Source organism: Takifugu rubripes, chromosome 4, assembly GCF_901000725.2.
Source record: "Takifugu rubripes chromosome 4, fTakRub1.2, whole genome shotgun sequence".
In the NCBI taxonomy this organism is placed as follows: domain Eukaryota; kingdom Metazoa; phylum Chordata; class Actinopteri; order Tetraodontiformes; family Tetraodontidae; genus Takifugu; species Takifugu rubripes.
Window position 1 is genome coordinate 8,516,969 of NC_042288.1, and position 18,274 is coordinate 8,535,242.

Below are 18,274 nucleotides of genomic sequence, written 5' to 3' on the forward strand. Positions count from 1 at the left end.
CTGGGTTTCTGTATGCATTCTGCATCTTTACTCACTCTCCACCCTACTAACGGAGGTGGGCAAGCTTCCCACTGCTGGTGCATCTAGCAGGTGCAGCCTCTTTCTCTCCTCCCTCCATCTCTGTCTCTCCCTCCCTCCCTTCCTCTCTCTCTCTCTCTCTCTCTCTCTCTCTCTCACGGTGCATACAGTGCTCTGTCTGTGCCTGAGCTTTTTTTTTTTTTTACCAGCACACTCGTTCACTGTCTCTCAGCGGTGGCAGCTCAGGGAGGCAGCTGTATGTGCTTCTGCATTACAATTGCCACCGGTAAAGACAGCTGCATTGTTGAATGTTTTTAACCTCACCGGGGGGGGGGTGGGTTAACGGAGCTTTTTGCCGCGTTGTTTCAAGTTCTCATCCTAGAGCGGAGCGCACGTTTCCAAGCATCTGCGAGGCAGCATCCTGGAGGGAAGGACAGGCAGAGGATCCTGGCAACCCGACCAACAAATCACAGGCGGTTGAGAAAGAGCGGAGGCTCTCGGGGACCAAAGGGAGCGGACGCTCTCAGAGAGACTCGCTGGGATATTTTCAAACGTTGTCGCCTCTTGTCAGTGGTCTTTTTGTGTTTTCTAACTGCATCTTGTTTTCTGCGGACAGTTTCGCTCACTGCATCCACTTCTGCTTCTCTTGCTCTATCATTTTATTCTTCTGTGGTGGAATTTACTCTGCAAACAGATGAGGAAAGGCTATCGCACTGCTTGCTGCAGTATCAAAGGACAGCATATGCAGACAGGAGGACACTGAGTGGACAGCTCTGGGAAATCTGATCCATACCCGGTTAGTGAAGGAGCTGGATCACGTCACAGTTGCAGATTTATCCACCCTGTGATACCTCTGCTCGACAACACCCCTCAGTCTTTTTTTTTGTTCTGGCTCAAGCGCTGATTCTAATTTTTTTGAATTATTTAACTGTATCCTGAAAGATCAGTTAGACTCTGCACATTTATTTTTGGCTGCATTGGAATTTAGAGCACACGTTAAAGCATCAAAGTGGGCTTGAGTTTGTATCCGAAAGGAAGGGACAAGCCGAGTGGAGAAAGGACAATGAAGAAACTCAGTTCAGCGAGATCGCATGCTTAAAAAATGGATCTCCAAGCTCAACCTCTTTCGGTTATGAACGAGATTTTGAAAGCTGGGGGACGCTGACTAGGCAAAAGCTGTTGGAACAAGCTGCATTGGAAAATATCTCATTTTTGAACTGCACTGGGTGGGGAAGCATTCAGACCCACCCCGTAAGTTTTATACTCAAACAGAGATTATGGATTGTCTAAATGGGGGGAGGAAGAGTTGCATGTTAAATAGAAACTGAGGTGGATTTCCATTTTCTTGTCCCTCTTCTCTTGCACTGGCATCACGAGATCGATGCCACGGACACATGCACATATGTAAATGAGTCCTTTGCATCCATCCATCCATCCCTCCCATCTCTACCTTTTGTCCCTCTTCCTGCTTCGAAGTATTCCTTCTTTTCATCTTCTGTCTTGCTCAACTGCAAACATTCTCAAAGTTGAATTGTTTGACATTAGCACCTCGGCAGGACTACGTGTGGACTAAGGGGGCCTTTTTTTGTCTCGGTGTCTTTAAATGCGTCTCCGTGTGAATGTGCTTTTGTGGTCGCGACTGTGTCTCGCCATTATCATTCCTCCACCCCTCCCTTCCTCTCTCTCCTTGAATTTAATCTTTTCTATGTGTTTCTGAAACCCATATGTTCTTTTTTTTTGGCACTGTTGTACTTTTATTGTCCCTTCTTGCTTGTATTGTTAGGAACCTTTCTGTCATTTGCGATGGATGGCCATAACAGAGTTAACCCTCAATGAGCCACGACGTTAGGCAAGGAAAGATGAATGAGTGTTCTGGAGCAGCTCCTTCTGGGGCAGTGATCCTCGAGGAGCCCGAAGGATCTAGAGCTACAGCGGGTCGGGGTGAGGGCCAGCCTCAGGACCAAGGCCCCCTTCGCTGTGCTGTTTGGCCTCGCCAGCAGACATGGCTGTGTGTGGTCCCCTTACTAATTGGTTTCGTTGGCCTTGGATTGAGTCTGATGCTGCTGAAATGGATTGTTGTTGGTACAGTTCGGGATTATGTTCCAACAGACTTGGTGGATGCTAATCGAATAGGCCAGGATCCTATCTTTCTCTCTAAACCAAGTGGAATCCCCAAAAGTCCCGACACGACCACCACCACGACTACTCCTTCAGTTGATGTTGGAAACCCCACACTAAGAACTGTAACTGTTACAAAAGGAAGAACTCCTTCCACCGCTACAAGCACCACCATAAACCCGAGAGGGGGCGGAGCCTCAGGTAGCCAAGTCACGCCGTGGAATCCTGTACATCACGGACGCGGACCTTCAGGTTATACTACTACCACCGTGGCATCCAGGACAACCTTCATATTTGGAGTGGCAACCTCCAGCCCCTCACCGGCCAATCCGACTGTGCTCCACGACTCGACACAGATGTGGACCACAGAGCAAACAACGACTCTATCCACCACAGTGTCTACACGTTCGCACAGCCACCGGAAAACACGTAAGTGGACCTTTGTATGTTGCCTGTTTGCCTGTTTTTCAGTGGCATTTTAAAGCTTTTATGGCTAGTTGGCATATTTTAACATGCCAATTGGGAAACAATATAGTGGTAGCAGAGAAAATAATGTCTGCATTTTGTGTGTATGGCTTAAATGTATAGAATTGATCTGTGATGATTACAGTATCATTATTATGAACGATGTTTGAGCTTTGGTCTTCATCTGACACTCTATGACTTTACTGTCAAGTCAACTGTTGCTGAAGTTAATAATTAATCATTTTTCCATCTCATCCATCAGTCCATATCGTCCGGTAGCCATTCCACTTATCAAGCTCTAACATGGTGGCAGAGGTTTGATCTTGCTTCCTTTTGGACTTTGGTGTTTAGATTTTTAAATCACAACATTGGTTGTGACAGGAAGTGCAAAATGAATTTGGCATTGCAGAGTGGGGAAGTCGGGACTTTATCCAGAAATCCTTTTAAGCATGAAGATGGAAAAGAACGAAATTGAATTCTATGACTTTCCGTGTATCTGTTAAAGAAATGTTCTTGGCAGGGTCCGTGGAAAGCAGAACTGCATTATTTAGAACAAAAAAAAAGAATTCTTGCATGAGAGTATGGATGTTCTTTTTCCTGATCATCTCTTCATCATCCGTCCTTGACTGAAATGGTGCCGAGCACACATGCTATTGATCAGAGCTTTAGCAACACACAAGGTCCTCCTCCATAGTTTGTCACTGCTCTCAAAATGGTGTCAGTTTATTTGCTGGACATCTCTTCAGGTCCTCCTTCATGTCTGTGATCCTTTATTTAAATAAGGATTGGGCTGTATTTTCAACGTTTTATCATTACTCCTCAAGATTGATGCCCTGTCAGTTTCTTTTTTGGTGGGAAATCCATGAATTTGCATTACACATTTTGGAATGGAGGATTTCCGATCCATGCATCTTGAACATGGCTCTGCCATCCTGGCCGGACTGATTTTGTGTTAAACAAATGACTCTACTGCAAACTGCAGCAATTCCCCCATTTCATCTGTAGTGGCCTCTATGTTAAAATAAAATATTGCTTCAGACAGAAATAGGTCCGCAGATTACCACCGAATGGTTCCTCTGATAATTACAAATCTGAAAGCAGAAATCTTTATAATTCCACTGCAATTAAAATAAATTGAGGCCATGCATCATCATACCGTACTTTAATAATTACCTGTTGAAAATGTGTTCTTTCATCTGGTCCCCCTGTCAACGCTCCCTCTCAATCACCCTCACTCATAATATATTAAATATCCACTGGAAAATGTCTTTTTGGCTTTTTTTGAGAAAGTTCCGAGTTCCAGTCATTTTCAGAATGAAATCAGTGTCACCAATGTCACCTTTCCCAATTTTACCCTTTTCTCATCAACTATCCATTAGCTACATATGTGGGTGTCAATATTTCATTACTCTGAATAGCTTGCATCACCATTTAAGTGCAGGTCATCTGTTTACATGTTGTTCTCAGGATTCCCAAAGGCAAAGTGAAGATGGATGAATGAGATCTACATGTGCAACAGTGTTTTTTTCCCCTGATATCAGTCCTACTTATGTGCAAACTCAACTGTAGCAATGCAAAAATGCAATTTTAAACTTAAATAGTTCCAGAATTCGAAAAAAAAAAAGAATACTGTGTATTTATTTCCCACAGGACAACACAGCTTATTGCCATCCAAAGAGTCACAGCTCTTAGTCAGCTTTTACTTTTCTGAATGGAAACTTTATTCCCTGAGCTCATGGACATTATACCATAGCCTGGGTGGTATCTGGTGACATTCTGGTTGTCTAATTAAGATGTCAAGTTGCGCTGCCAATAAAAGCTTTCTGTGAGATGAGATGTGGCTTTCACCTAGCAAATGTCAAATTGAAGGCTTGATGGACGGATCTAAATCTCTTGATCTTTACAAAATCTCAAACTGTCCCTCTGTCCCACATTACAGGCACACAGGGAGGTCCCAGAATTATAGGGGGTCAAGGAACCTTTGCTCTGTAGGGAAAAATGCCAGTCGATGCCTCAGCACGACTGTCATGCTGGCTTATTATGGGAAAAAAACAGTGAAACCAACAAAGATTTTACAACATTTTCTAATAATTACAGGAGCAATTAATCTTCTGAGTAGTCATTATTATTGTGATGCTTAGAACTAAATTTAAAATTCAAAAGTTTTATAAATAATTATGCAGATGCATATAAAAACAATCCTTCATTTTTTTAAATAAAAAGAACCAAATAAGTCAATACAGCAATGAAAGAATGAGTTTTATTGTGCAATAATCTTGCTTTGTAACCATTAATTGCATCATGTAGGCAACAATGTAGAAATATTTGATAGAAGCCGAGCTGACGAGTAGATTGTGATCACTGATTAGAGATCATTATGTGATTGTCAGGGTTGAGCTTCAGAAGATGCTCGGCTGCAGACAGTTTTCAGGCTGGGCCACTCAGTGGCATTAGGTTGCAGTGAGACAGTGGACCTGGAACCTAAATCCAGATTAACAGCCCATCACCATGACTGTGGATGCGACAGAATTGCACTTCTCCCACCTATCAGTCACACACTCTATATGGGCAGAAAAGGAGCCTGACTGCTGGAGGATGGAAAGATTGAAAGATAGTCCTGAATGGGGAATAGAATACTTCTATCAGTTGATGTTAAGGTGGCACACTAAAGAGATTTTTTTCCTTAGATGTGTATTTTGGTAGCTCTTGTATTTTGAAGTGGAGAAAAAAATGATTTATATGTATGATAACAGGAGAGCGAAGGCTTCAATAATCTTCTGTAGTCTGTAGCAGGACCATCATCATTTTGTCTCGAAAAATTAAAAGGACCTTTTAATTTAGGGGCAGCACTTTATTGCTTTGACTACTGTCACATCATTGATAGCATGTTCTGGTTTTAATTCCCTGCCTTCTCTGTGTAATTTGGAAAGTTTTCCCAATTTTGTACGTGTTCCACACAGGCTAAAGGTAGGATTGTATGAACCTCCACCCAGTCACACACTGTCACAACAGGCTTTCAGTAACTACTTTAATAGCAGTAATAACAATACTCCACCACTGAATATGAACCACAGAGTGTTCAGAGGAACGTCGTGATATTTCAGGAGAATCCACAATTGCACAAGGCAGAAACTGCCTGGAAGCCAATCATGAAGAACTCTTCACACACAACCTCAGTGGTGCTGCGGGAACAGACTGAGGAAATGCTCCGGGATCTCTAAACAAGCGCACCTCTGAGAGATTTGAGTCTTTAGTGGATAAGGTGACCCATTTTTTTGACACAGAAGAAAGGCCACCTGGTGTCATTTAGCTTGTTTTTGATAAGGTACTTTCAGAGCAGATACACAGTGAGATCTACACCAGAATATGTTAGTATCTAAAGGGGCTGATGGTCACGTCACAGAGTGGGAAATGCCCTTATCCCTTCCACCAGCTGCTCCTTAGAACATTTCAGAGGGGAGTTTAAGAAAGACCAAGGTGACCTGAGCAAACCCGAGTGTTCAAAAGTGGAGATACAGGAAGTGGGGAAAAAAATGCCGCCAGAGTTCATTGGGAAGTCTGGAGTTCACCAGGGAGGTCTTTAATCTGCATATGATCACAGACTCATGCATAAGTTTGCAGAAAAACCCCTAAAAGACCAGCATGGAGTGTCTTTTGAGTGTCTGTGCCAGCTGATGTCCACAGTGTGCAAGCCCCGGACACTGGTGTTGCAAATCCTCCAACAAATACGTACTTTGGAGGCATGAACCAAATATAAAAGTGCCATCAATGACAATTCACTTCATGCTAATGGCTGTGCTGGACCTCAAAAGGAGTAAATGGAATTCCCAATGAGATAAAGAGAATACCAAAAGCATCCAGTAAATTCACGAAGAGATTCAGTGTGAGACGAATACGTTCACCTCAAAGCCCTGAACTAAGGTGCAAAAATCTGTTGTCGAACTACACAACACCTCGGTGCTCCATGTGTTTGTAAGAGCTGCGTTCTGCCACATGGCAGACGGAGAGAAAAGGATTCTCTCTACACAGCACTTGTACGACGGCCTGGGAGAACTCTTCGATGCAGCAGTTGGCCACAGATATTCCCAATATCGCACACACGCACACACTTGGCACAAGTGATCTTCCCAGTGCCCCGACAGTCAGTGGACTCCCAATGGAAGAGCTCTTAAGGAAGATCTCCAAACCTCTGCTGCCACTTGAGAAAGCTGGAGTGTTGGTCGCTCTCATCATCAAAATGATGGCCGAGAGACTGACAACTGGGAAGGTGGGGGCCTTGTCGATTGAAGGCATTCTCCCTTCCTGCCAGAATTTCTGGAACTTTGTCTCCGACCACAGGGTGCAGATGATGACCACAAACCTAAAAAGGCTAAAAATGAGACAAGGAGATCAGAGACTGGATCTGGACATGATGTTAGCCAGGAGCAGACATTCGCAAGACGTCTTGCGAGAGTGTTGACAAAAGCAACCTGCCAGTCCCTGACGGTAGTCCGTGATGTCCCTCAGTTGGAGCTGTCCCAGGTGCTGTGGACGTCAAACCTCCTGGAAATTGATCTCGGGGACAGTAAAATGCAGACGGGCTGCCTTAGAGACACTCGAGGAGCTGATGGGAGAAATGAAGCACCCAGACCTGCAACAGAGGGTCTACTGAAGACCCTCTCTGACCCTCGATGAAGACTATCGATGAAGAGGTGTCAGATGTCTTAGGACTCAAAGGATGAGTCCTTGAATTCTGTTAGTGATTTCTTTACCTGCCTCTACAGGGCTCGTAGGGAGCTCTGGGATCAATTAGATCCATTCTGACATCTTCTCAAATATAGGCTGAGCTTCTTTTTATCAGACAGGCAATGTATAATAACACTACTATACAAAACCGATGCAACACAGTGCAGCAACAGTGAAAATAACACAAAACTCCGACAACAACAGCACCCAAAAGACACAATAATGCCAGACAAGAAAATCTAAAATCATTTTCAAAGTTCCATGAAACTCCTCCCACAAAACAAATTGGAGAAACCGGAAGATAATTCATGACCTGGAAAAAAAGATCATCAATGGGAATGTGAGAGGGAGACAGCAGGCTGACTTACCCCAAAAGCAATAAGCTATAACAGGACACTACAGTTATAACAGGACACTACAGTTATAACAGGACACTACAGTTATAACAGTTATAACAGGACACTACAGTTATAACAGGACACTACAGTTATAACAGGACACTACAGTTATAACAGTTATAACAGGACACTACAGTTATAACATGACACTACAGTTATAACAAGACACTACAGTTATAACAGGACACTACAGTTATAACAGGACACTACAGTTATAACAAGACACTACAGTTATAACAGTTATAACAGGACACTACAGTTATAACAGGACACTACAGTTATAACAGTTATAACAGGACACTACAGTTATAACAGGACACTACAGTTATAACAGGACACTACAGTTATAACAGTTATAACAGGACACTACAGTTATAACAGGACACTACAGTTATAACAGTTATAACAGGACACTACAGTTATAACAGGACACTACAGTTATAACAGGACACTACAGAAGCAACAACCACATCATGGACTGGGACGAGGAGAAATCAGTGCATCAGAAAGGAACAAATTCAGATGGATCGAGGAGCTCATCGAAATAAGGAAGCGTGGGAGCGGAGCCATCAACCAAGACGAGGGGGCTTATGTCCTCTCGCAGGCCTGGGACACCTTCCTCCAATAAGCGGCGTGGGGGGGCACAGAGGACGCCAGACTGAGCTGATGACGCCTCTAAAGAAGGCTGAAGCTAAAGCCAGAACTTGTCAGCATGTTGGATGTTTAGCTTTTTCATTGCTAACATTCTTCGCCTCAATAATAATACATATAAATTTAAGAGTGCTGCTCCCAGCATGTTGCTTTTACATGGAGTTTTGCCATATTCCAAAACGTCTATTATGTTTAGAATGTTCCATCTAATACAAATACTTTATGAGTTGTAATCTAATGCAGTTGATCAATTTATTTTGTGCTGCCCACAGTCTCGTGGGGATGGTTAAAACAGATTTTAGGCTTTAAAAAAGATTGCAAAATTTTCTTTTACCCTCGGATTAATTTTTCCATGAATTGCTTAGACGCAAGTCCCCAGTGGCACCCAGTCACACACAACCTAGAATGTCCATGTCCATCTAAGCCCATCCAGTACGTCTAAGAATCTGTATTTTACAGAGGTTTTAGGTCAGTTAAAATGTGATATAATTTGTGCACCTCCTGTTTATCGATCACTTCTTCATGGAGGCAGGAGCCTTAAACTTTTCCAGGATTACCGGGACATCTGAGTGTGTACAGCACACCCGAGATCTCAGGTGGTCTTCCAACCCAAATGGTGAGGAAGCTAACAGCGAGCCTGTGCTTCCCTCATTTTCTCTTTCATTCACATGTCATGATAACATGAAAAAAAAAGAAATCATGCTGGCTGCTTTTATAGACCAAAAATGATCTGTTCCTGTTATTATATTTCTGATGTGTTTGTTGAGCAGCTATCCGTGACCCCCAGCCAAGTGTTTTTTTTTTTTTTATTTCACAAAAACATTCATGATTAGAATTTAAATCTGGCAAAGATGCCGTGGGGAGAAGTTTCACTCTGATTCATTCTGATGGAGCGTCCTGCAGAGGCTAGAGTGATGAAACATTAATGATGCAAAAGAGAAACATGTTCAATATGTAGAGGAAAATGTAAATAATTGAAGATTACCCATTGACGAATTATCCCACTCCGAGCACCTGCACCCCGTTCAGGTCACGGTGTTCAGGGCACGCTCATTTTCCATCCTGGGAAGGAGCAGATATGATGGCTGGAAGCACACGGAGGGGGTGGTTCGTAAATCAACTTCATTTTAGATGATAAAAAGCAAAATTAAACATAGCATGCTGCTCAGATCTTAATGAATGCAGATTTATGCTTTCTTGATTAGAGAGGAATGGACACAGCACAGGTGACTGATGAGGTTTAAGGTGAGTTGAGGCTTTTCCTGCGCTTCCCTCATCTTTCTTGTGAGCAGGACAGTTCTGTTTTTCACACTGCTGGTTTTAAAAGATCGATAGTTTCTTCAAAGACGTCAAAAAATGACTTTCTAATCCCCACTTCTGTTAGCATGGTTTTTTAAAAAAAAAATGGTGACTTCCCTTGGGGCAATAATCTGTTTTTTATCCCCCCACAGCCCACCTTTGGCTCGCTTTGTAAATAAATCGGTCAGCTGGCCTACAGCAGCAAACCGTTTAACACAAGTAAGCAAATCAACATCAGACTCTCTGAGGTTCAACCATAGCCAAAAGCTGCAGTTGCATCCCGCGCCTCTACTTCCAGACCAGGAGTGTGGGCCGTGACAAATGGGATCAGGAAAGTCAAACTAGGAGTTTGTAGATGCACAAAACCCCCCAAACCAAACCCACACAGTGAACTGCCTAAAGGGCCACGAAGGCACCACATGAGCCGAGCTGGAGTTGATGCTTTTAATTTTTGGAGCTTCTTTCTGTGGATATAGACAAATGCGCTGTAGCTTCATGTTGTTTGACTGGAGACGCCGCAGTGGTTTACACTTTCTGTCTCTTTTTCACAGTGAGCTCACACTTCTCATTAGACTCTGTTTCAGTGAATGGACCGAACTAAAATGGAGAAAGGTTCCAGTAAAAACCAGCTAAAGGGGAACCTGAGTGTTCATTATTGTCCTCACCATGCAGAAGGTTTGGGGACCAGAGGTCTCCTGGATTTCAGAGTATTTGCAGCCTTTTAATAACATTAGAAATGGATGCGGTTCCAAACATCCAGCTTAAGTCGTATAACTTGTGGTATACGACTTAATGTGCTGCACTTTGACCTCATGAATAAGAAATGTTGAGCCTGAAGTAAAGCTACGCTCACCACGCTCTGCTGCTTCTGCTTCTGCTCTTGGCACCTTGCAGAAAACAATGCTGTTAACGCTGATGGAATGCCGAGATGGTGCTGAATCACACTCTGTGGACAGCAGGGAAGTCTGAACGATTCAGGCCTGAGCAGGTCTCCAACGGGGATCTGGGTGTACTTTGATGCTTCACGTCTGGGCCGTTCAAAGCCATCATGATATTAGAAACACCTGAAACTAGATCTTTACCTGCAGCTTCATTTGAGCGAATCATTAGACACGTTTTGTGCTGACTCGTAAATTACTCTCAGAATATACAGTTAATAAATAAAACAAATACTGGCCTGTGAAGTAATAATAATATTAATTGATGGCTTTTTAAGTCACAATATGGATCATCACCATTGTTTGCATAATAAAGAGGAATGCGGAGGCTGACTCGGCACCAACACTTGGCACTAATCTACTAAATTTGTTTTCCCCACTCATTAATGGCAGACCCACGGAGGGGTCCTGCTTCTCAGGGAGCGATATATCTGATTCTTTGTATGTGGGTGTGTCTGCTGCATTTTTCATCCATATTACATGAGCCACCTCAGCCATCCTCTGCCCTCTGTGATATATTGATCCCAGCGTGATTGTATCCAGGGCTTTTGCCACTCAGCAGTTCAGCAGGCATCCCTACGTGCAGGGGAGTGAGCTTGCATATGGCTGTAGGTTCTGATTATCCCGAGCTTGCTCATTTTTTTTTCTTTTTTCCCCTGCAGTTATTTTTAGCTTCAAAGATTGTTGCCAGCATCTCTCTAGGAGGCTGTGTGAAGCTCACTTTTTATTTTTTTCCTGGTGGAGGCCTGACAGTGCGGGAGGAAATAGAACAAAGAGGAATAGATCAGACTGTCGAGACGGTGACTGCACTGTCGGTGGACAATGGCTTCGCTTCACCTTGGAGACGCGACAGCTGTGGAGGATTTTGAATATCTAGTACAACAGTAAATTGTGTACTTTGTGTTGAGCTACTGCCAACAATAAAATGCAGAATATCAGCAAATGCTGGCACCAGTTATTTGAGACTAAAAATAAATTTAGGGCGGTGATGCAGGAAATGAGCGCAGTTCACCTCACATTCCTGATTGTGTTACCACATGAGAGGGTTCCAAGGGAAGCGATAAGCTTTCTAGAAGGTCACCTTGATGGGGAAACACATCTCAGTCGCGCACACACACACACACTCACACACACACACACCCTCACACCCAGCCGGTAAACTCGGTGTCATATGCTAGCCATCAGTCCTCTCAGTCCTGTCCTTGGGGCAGATGGTTGGGCCGTCGCTCTTTTTGGAGTCTGACATTGATCATGCTTATGTGCGTCTGTGTTCCCACATTATAAGCGGGATAACATTTTAACAGCTTTGGATTCGCAAATCTATCAAAATGCTTGGGAGATTGCAGCATTTCTCATTTTCGCTCTACTTAAGCAAATATGTCGACCAATTTCACCACAGTAATGGTTGCCACAGATACCACAGCATAACTACCACACTGCTGCGAGTAGCGCGTCACGGTAGGAGTAACCTGCCTCGCTTTACGCCACATCCTCCCGCCGTACTGGTATCGACGGTAACCACAGTTTAGCATCTTTGACAGCATCACAGTGCCTGAAGAGTAGGTAAGTAGCCATGCTTCTAAACTGATTAGCTGAGGTTGAAAACATTTTGTCATTTTATGGTCAAACAACATGTTTTAATGGACCCAGTGGTGATGGGTGGATGCTCCAGTTACCTCTTTGCTCTGTGGGTTGTCAGGGTGGCTGCACGCTTGCAGACAATAGATGGGAAATAAGAAATGATTATCTGCATGTGTCCTGTCAGCAAAGCCAGGAGGCGGAGGACGAGAAATGGAATTTAACAGAATGTACGGAAGGAATGAGAAGATGCAAAAGAGGAGGGGAGCTTAACTATAATAACGGGGAGGAAGAAATGGATTGGAGTGGGCAGGAGGAGAATTGGCGAGACCAGAGATTTTCAACAGGAACGATGAAGGGGGGAAAAAAGGGTCTCTAATCCAGCGACACACAGCTTTCCCTTCATTCTCCTTCAATTTTGCCGTCTCTGCCCACTCAGTTCATTTACATTTACATTACACCCAGCCAGAGTTGGTTTGGTGGTGAGTGATGAATGGCAGGGTTCTGATGCTGTTTATAGAATCGGGCTCAGGGGGTTAGGAGTGTCAGCTGTTTGCAAGGTGGCGAGCGCAGTTTGATACAATAAGGCTGGCTTGTTAGCAACTCAATTGGTAGCCGCAGCGGCGCTACGTCCATATTATGGGCTGTGAGCCTGCATCTTCCACAGAATTAGGAGCACAACTGGTAGGAATCACTGTCAATATGTGATGATATACTTGAACCATATATTTGTGGTTCTTTTTTGGCTTGTTTTTGTATTATGTTCAAAGATTCAAACATATGGGGGGGGTAGAAGCAAGAGCCGGGTTTTACTTTGCAGGCTAACAGAACCATATCTGAGGTTAACATGTGCTCTAATGGGCCCTCTATCCACAGCTCTCAGGTTTCACCACACACATTCAGCCTTTATTGAGCAGTCAGCTTGTAAAGTGGTTTGATATTGCTGTCCAGGTAAAACAAGCAACGCTCGAGCAGGTTGGTGTTGCATACCCATGCACACACACACACACACACACACACACTGAAAAAAACTGCAAAGTCTGAAGTAACACACTATTGTGGCAAAATATCCCGGTGTTGCTGCAGCAGAGGATGACTGCAGGATGCTTCCATTGTGTCATAAACTGGCGTCCTGCTGCCTCTTGTTTTGTGTGAGCAAATCGTTTGAAATTACATTTGGCCCTTTTCTCCAGACCAAATGTGTCGGAAAGTTTAGGATAAAGTCTGAAGGCAAACATGGAGGCTGACAGTAGAATTGTGCGTCTCCAGAACATCCTTCAGACCAATTACCCCATTCAGTTCATTCCCATGGTGATGAACACGTCACACTCATGAGGTGTCAACACCATTTCTGCCATTCAGTTGTTAGTAATGACTGATGTCTCTCTCTTGCTCTCTCTCGGTCTTTTGTGCATTTATCTGTTCTCTGATTTACCAATCACTCTGTTCACTGCAGCACAAATACTCTCTCTCTCTCTCACAAACTCAGTCACACACACATACACACACAGACGCATAGCCTCCCACACACAGACAGCTGGAGTGTAACTCCATTGGTGTGCTGGCCAGAAAGGAACACGGGGGGAACTGACAGGATCTGTCAGTGAAGATACGAGAACACGGAGTCTTCTTCTCCCTTCAAGTAATGAAGCGCATGTGAGGTGTTGACTCAGATCCAATTAGATCCGATGATAATCATCTTTGCAGAAGTCAATCGGCCTAATCAGGGTGTAACTGCGGGCAGAAGGGTAAAGGGTGAGCCGAGTAAAGAAGTAGAGCTGCCAATTGTGGAGTTTTTATGATATCCATTGGTATAGTATATATTATATTGGTAAAATAGCTTGTATTTTATTGAATCTAAATGACATTTCAAGGCAAAGGCTTGCTGCACTCAGTGTGAAATGGCGTACAATTATTTCTACAAAGAACCAGTAGTTATCTCTGATCCAATCATGATCTTCCATTTCTGAAATGACTCCATCATAGACGATCACACCAGCCAGACGTGACTTTTCCGTCTATTCCTGTTAGCAGTTTCTTTCATTTGTGGTGGCTCCCTTAGCAGTCCCCATTTGATCTCCACACATGATACTCTACCAAAGTTTTAGCTAACCATGCTTTAAATTCTCCATCGACAGCGTGACACAAAGACGCTTTTACCTCCCCACGGATCTGCCGACTGAAAGTGGCATCTGTGTGATGTCAGTGCCCTGCAGGAGGAATACTGGGAGTGTTAGTGGGATAACATACATGCAAACGGGACTTGTATCAGAAAAAAAGGTTTTTCTTGTCTTTTCCTCTCGTGCGAATCATCAATAGAAGATCTTTGTTCAATAGAATTGTCAGTACAAGCCGTGTTATATGATTTTTATTTTTTTAAACATTGTAAAGATCAACATGCATTATCTCACTCCGAACAACAACATTACCCGTGTTACCTCATAGACGGACTGCGAGGTTTGGTCAACTATTATGTACCTAAAACACTGATGAACTCACTGGTGGAGACCATTAACCACACAAACACATTTTCAATGGAATTATAATGATTTTGCTGCCTAGTTTCTCTCTGCTTCCCCTCATCCCGCCCTCCCTCAGCTGCTCTCCCTCCTCATAGTGGTCAGTAATGCTCCCATTACGCCTCTTCCGTCAGCTGTGTAATCGTGACAAATACGTCACGTTAAGGACGGTTGTTCCCCGTCACAAAAGGCTTAGCGCTATATCACGACATCCTGGAACTTAACGCTCGAGTTCACCCATTAAACGACGATTGAGCTAATATCTCCTGATGGCTGCGCCGCAGCGTGCGAGGTGAAATCGTGCTGCGGTCCATTCCTGAGCTTTCTTTACTTTCCCGCTGGCTTTCCTGTAATTAAAATCGTCTTTTAAACTCTCCACTAAACTAAAAGCTTTGACGCGGACAGTTGAACCACAGTTGAGGGTTTCGCTTGCAATGGAGTGTAAATAATGCTTTTCAAATTAAATTGTCATGTCAGGTCTTTTGGAGAGCATTTGTTTATTCACGTACAGGTCTTAAATCGTATGGTTATAAATCAGTTGCAGTAAAATGACAGTGAGCTTCCGTGCAGACAGGCTGTGTGAACAATCATCCACTTCTACCCCTCTCTTTTCCTTTTCTTCCTTCCATCCACTCATTATTTCAAAATGTCCAGTCGCCCGTTTTTCTACTCAACAGGAAAAGGAGCAAATGCCAGCCCGCCTCCAGAATTTTCTCTTACAATTATTAGCGCTAGCTCCCCCTGGCAACCAACATCCAACACACATTAACCTTTACATAAATCGCCTCCCCTCAATCCTGCTTCTGCACCATTCCTCGTGCTGGGGAGACCTACATTTGCACTGCTGCGCATCCTTTTTTGGAAACAGAATGACTTGGACAGTTAGCTGCCAAGCTGGTCTGTGGCCGAAATATAAAATTCTGCAGTTGGGTCACTTTGTTCATGCAATAATAAGAATGGATTTTTTTTTTTTTAAATGACTTGGTGTAATAGCAGAAGTTCTAATTCTTACACCATCTCACATAATTGTAAGGGAGTAGAACAAAAGTCAGCACCGATGGTGAAGTCATGTGACCCTCCCTGCCATGCAGGTGGTGCTACGGGCCACATTGTGTAAAAAAGTTTTTCTTCAGTAACTTTTTTAAATGATTTTTGTGACTCTACACGTAAACCTCTGGCACCTGTGGAGCCAAAGGCAACTTGAGCTTCATTATTTCCATTTTGACACGGCAATGTGCCACCAGCTGATGTTCTTGACATGCCCGAGCTTCTGTTTTGGGGCTGCTCCTGGCTCCATGTGCCACATGTGCTCCAGACTGTGTAGTAAAACTGATGGAGTCATGGGATGGAGCACAAAGGTACTATTTGCTCTGCGTCTCTAAAGAAAGAGCCATTTGTTTGTATGGATCTTTTGAAAATCTCTCACAGTGACTGAGCTAAACATGTTTTTAGTTCTCAAAAGAGCTCAAAAGGCGCAGTTCCATGCAGTCAGCTGACTCGTAGATCAAAGCAGAGCAGGTAATGTGGTAATTCCTTAATTGGATTTTTCCAAACTGTGTTTCATTTAGATTTCATTCATATTTTGTGCGCAGAAATCGTAATGAGACCAAAGCTCCATATTTTGAAAGCTCTGATCCGTCTCTGGCTTCAAACCATCGAGAAACCATCACCGAGAGCGTGTCTGAACACGAGCAATTAACAACCTGCCTGGGAAAATACGTAAGATACGTCAAAAGCAATTTAGCCTTGGACTTGTACTGTCTACAGTAGTGTTTGGACAAGCTATTTACAAGAGTAAATTGTCAAGATGCCTGAAGGAATGTGGATTTAATTAGAGCAACAGGTTAGCGAGCAGGCTGACTTTAACTGGGAGAGAGGAAACGTTAAAGTGTTTGTGGAAGTGATTTACGTCCGGCATGTTCTGCCGCTGTGTGTTCCTGTCACAGCTCCTTTTGATCCCGCGCTGTCACTGCAGGCTGTTGGACAAAGATTTCTGCTCATCAGGCTCGCTCTTTGCTGCTAAATGACACGTCGCTGCGTAGCAATCAGCCCACAGATGTCTGCAGCCACGTGCGGCTGACTGGGAGGAAACGGTACAAAACATGTGAGCAGTCCTTAGCAAAAGCAACGGGGGTCTGAGATTCCACACGAAAAGAGTCAAATGCGAGTCGTTTGGTCAAGTTTGATCGGCAACGTCTGCATGCCTTGTTTCCGTCTGAGGGGTGCCGAGATAAAGGGGCAACAAATGGCTACAGTGGTGAGAGCTCTGACCCCGAGCTGGGCGTGGTGGGCTGCAGGCCCCATCGCTTTCTATTATGCCGTGCGGGGGAGGTGAGTTGACCAGGAGCCTGCGGAGTGATAGATTGGGAGTCCTCTGGCCTTCTCGTTCCCATTCCCTAACCTCCCTCCTCTCATTGCCTTCCCAGGGCTCAGCTTTGCTGGTAATGGCTTGAAACACGATACGAGTCACACCCGGTGTTTGCCGAAGGAGCAAGAAAGCATCCCCCCCCTCCCCAAGCAAGTGGGAGTAAAATCTCAATGTGACAGGCTAAAGCAAAGAGGACTTGTGCAGCGAGCTGATTTATAAGGTGGAAGGCAAAGAGATAGAAAAGGGAGACGGTGCATTAAGAATCTGGTGCGGACGCGAGCAAACAAATGAAAAATGAATAAAACATACGTGAAAAATGTGCAGCCGCTCTTTCTCCCCTTTTTTAAACGATTTGTTTTTGACTTTTACATTGAGCGCGCATATGAGGAAAACAGTTTTCATAAACTGATCCTCCGATTCCGGGCTGTACGCAACTACAATAAAGCATCGGTTGAAAATCGACAAAACTGTTTAATTTAAAGCTTTTAGCTGTCATCCTATAACTGTTCACCCTCATGAATCTTTAAAATGGAAGCAAGGGGGTGGTAGAATAAATTAGATACAGTACGGGAATGAAAATAGCAGCGCCACATTTGAAAAACACTCAGCACAAGTATGAAATATTCACAAATATGTCCGACTCTTCAGCAATAATTCTGGTTATCGTAGAGTGTAAGGGTTCTAAGCCACACGCGCCTCACTCACAATATACAGCCATCACGTAGCATCTCTGGTTAATTCCATGTGCTGGAAGCTGCATCAGCCACATGAGTTTTGCTGTTAATCCATATAAGTAAACCATCGATGGCTGAATGTCAGATGAGACTGATCTAATCCTGTGTTACCTGATCACCAGCAGCTGTTTCCAGTATATGGGAGGATGTAAAGCTGGGCCTTGTAATTCCCTGTACTGTCCATGTGCCTGGAGACATGAGGAGCGTGGTCACAGACACCAAGCTCCATCTAAATGGATGCTTTTACACACACACACACACATGCACTTTTGTGCACTCTGGTTAGCAGCTCTTGCTGTAGTGTCATTTGATTCGGCACTAAGAGGCTTAACATGAGCGGCCACTTGGTCTGATCGGACTGAATGTAGCCCCCTTTACAGCACATCTGTTCTCTCGCTCTGTTCTCCCCAGCCCCCAGCACACATCTGTACCATACTCCTCAGGGGTAAGTAGACTGAAACGA

General features: G+C 44.0%; 1 protein-coding gene across 3 annotated transcripts in view; it reads left to right on the forward strand.

Moving 5' to 3' along the window:
* Window positions 1–233: 233 nt before the first annotated feature.
* The window catches only part of nrg3a (neuregulin 3a), a 178,831-nt gene continuing 160,790 nt past the window's right edge, over window positions 234–18,274 (forward strand). For 2 of the 3 annotated variants that reach the window (XM_029835562.1, XM_029835564.1), the window contains exon 1: window positions 234–2,565. In XM_029835562.1, the coding sequence (XP_029691422.1) occupies window positions 1,851–2,565 (715 nt within the window). In that variant the 5' untranslated portion in view covers window positions 234–1,850. The remainder of the gene's footprint in view (window positions 2,566–18,274) is intronic. The other variant, XM_029835563.1, reaches the window with a different exon arrangement.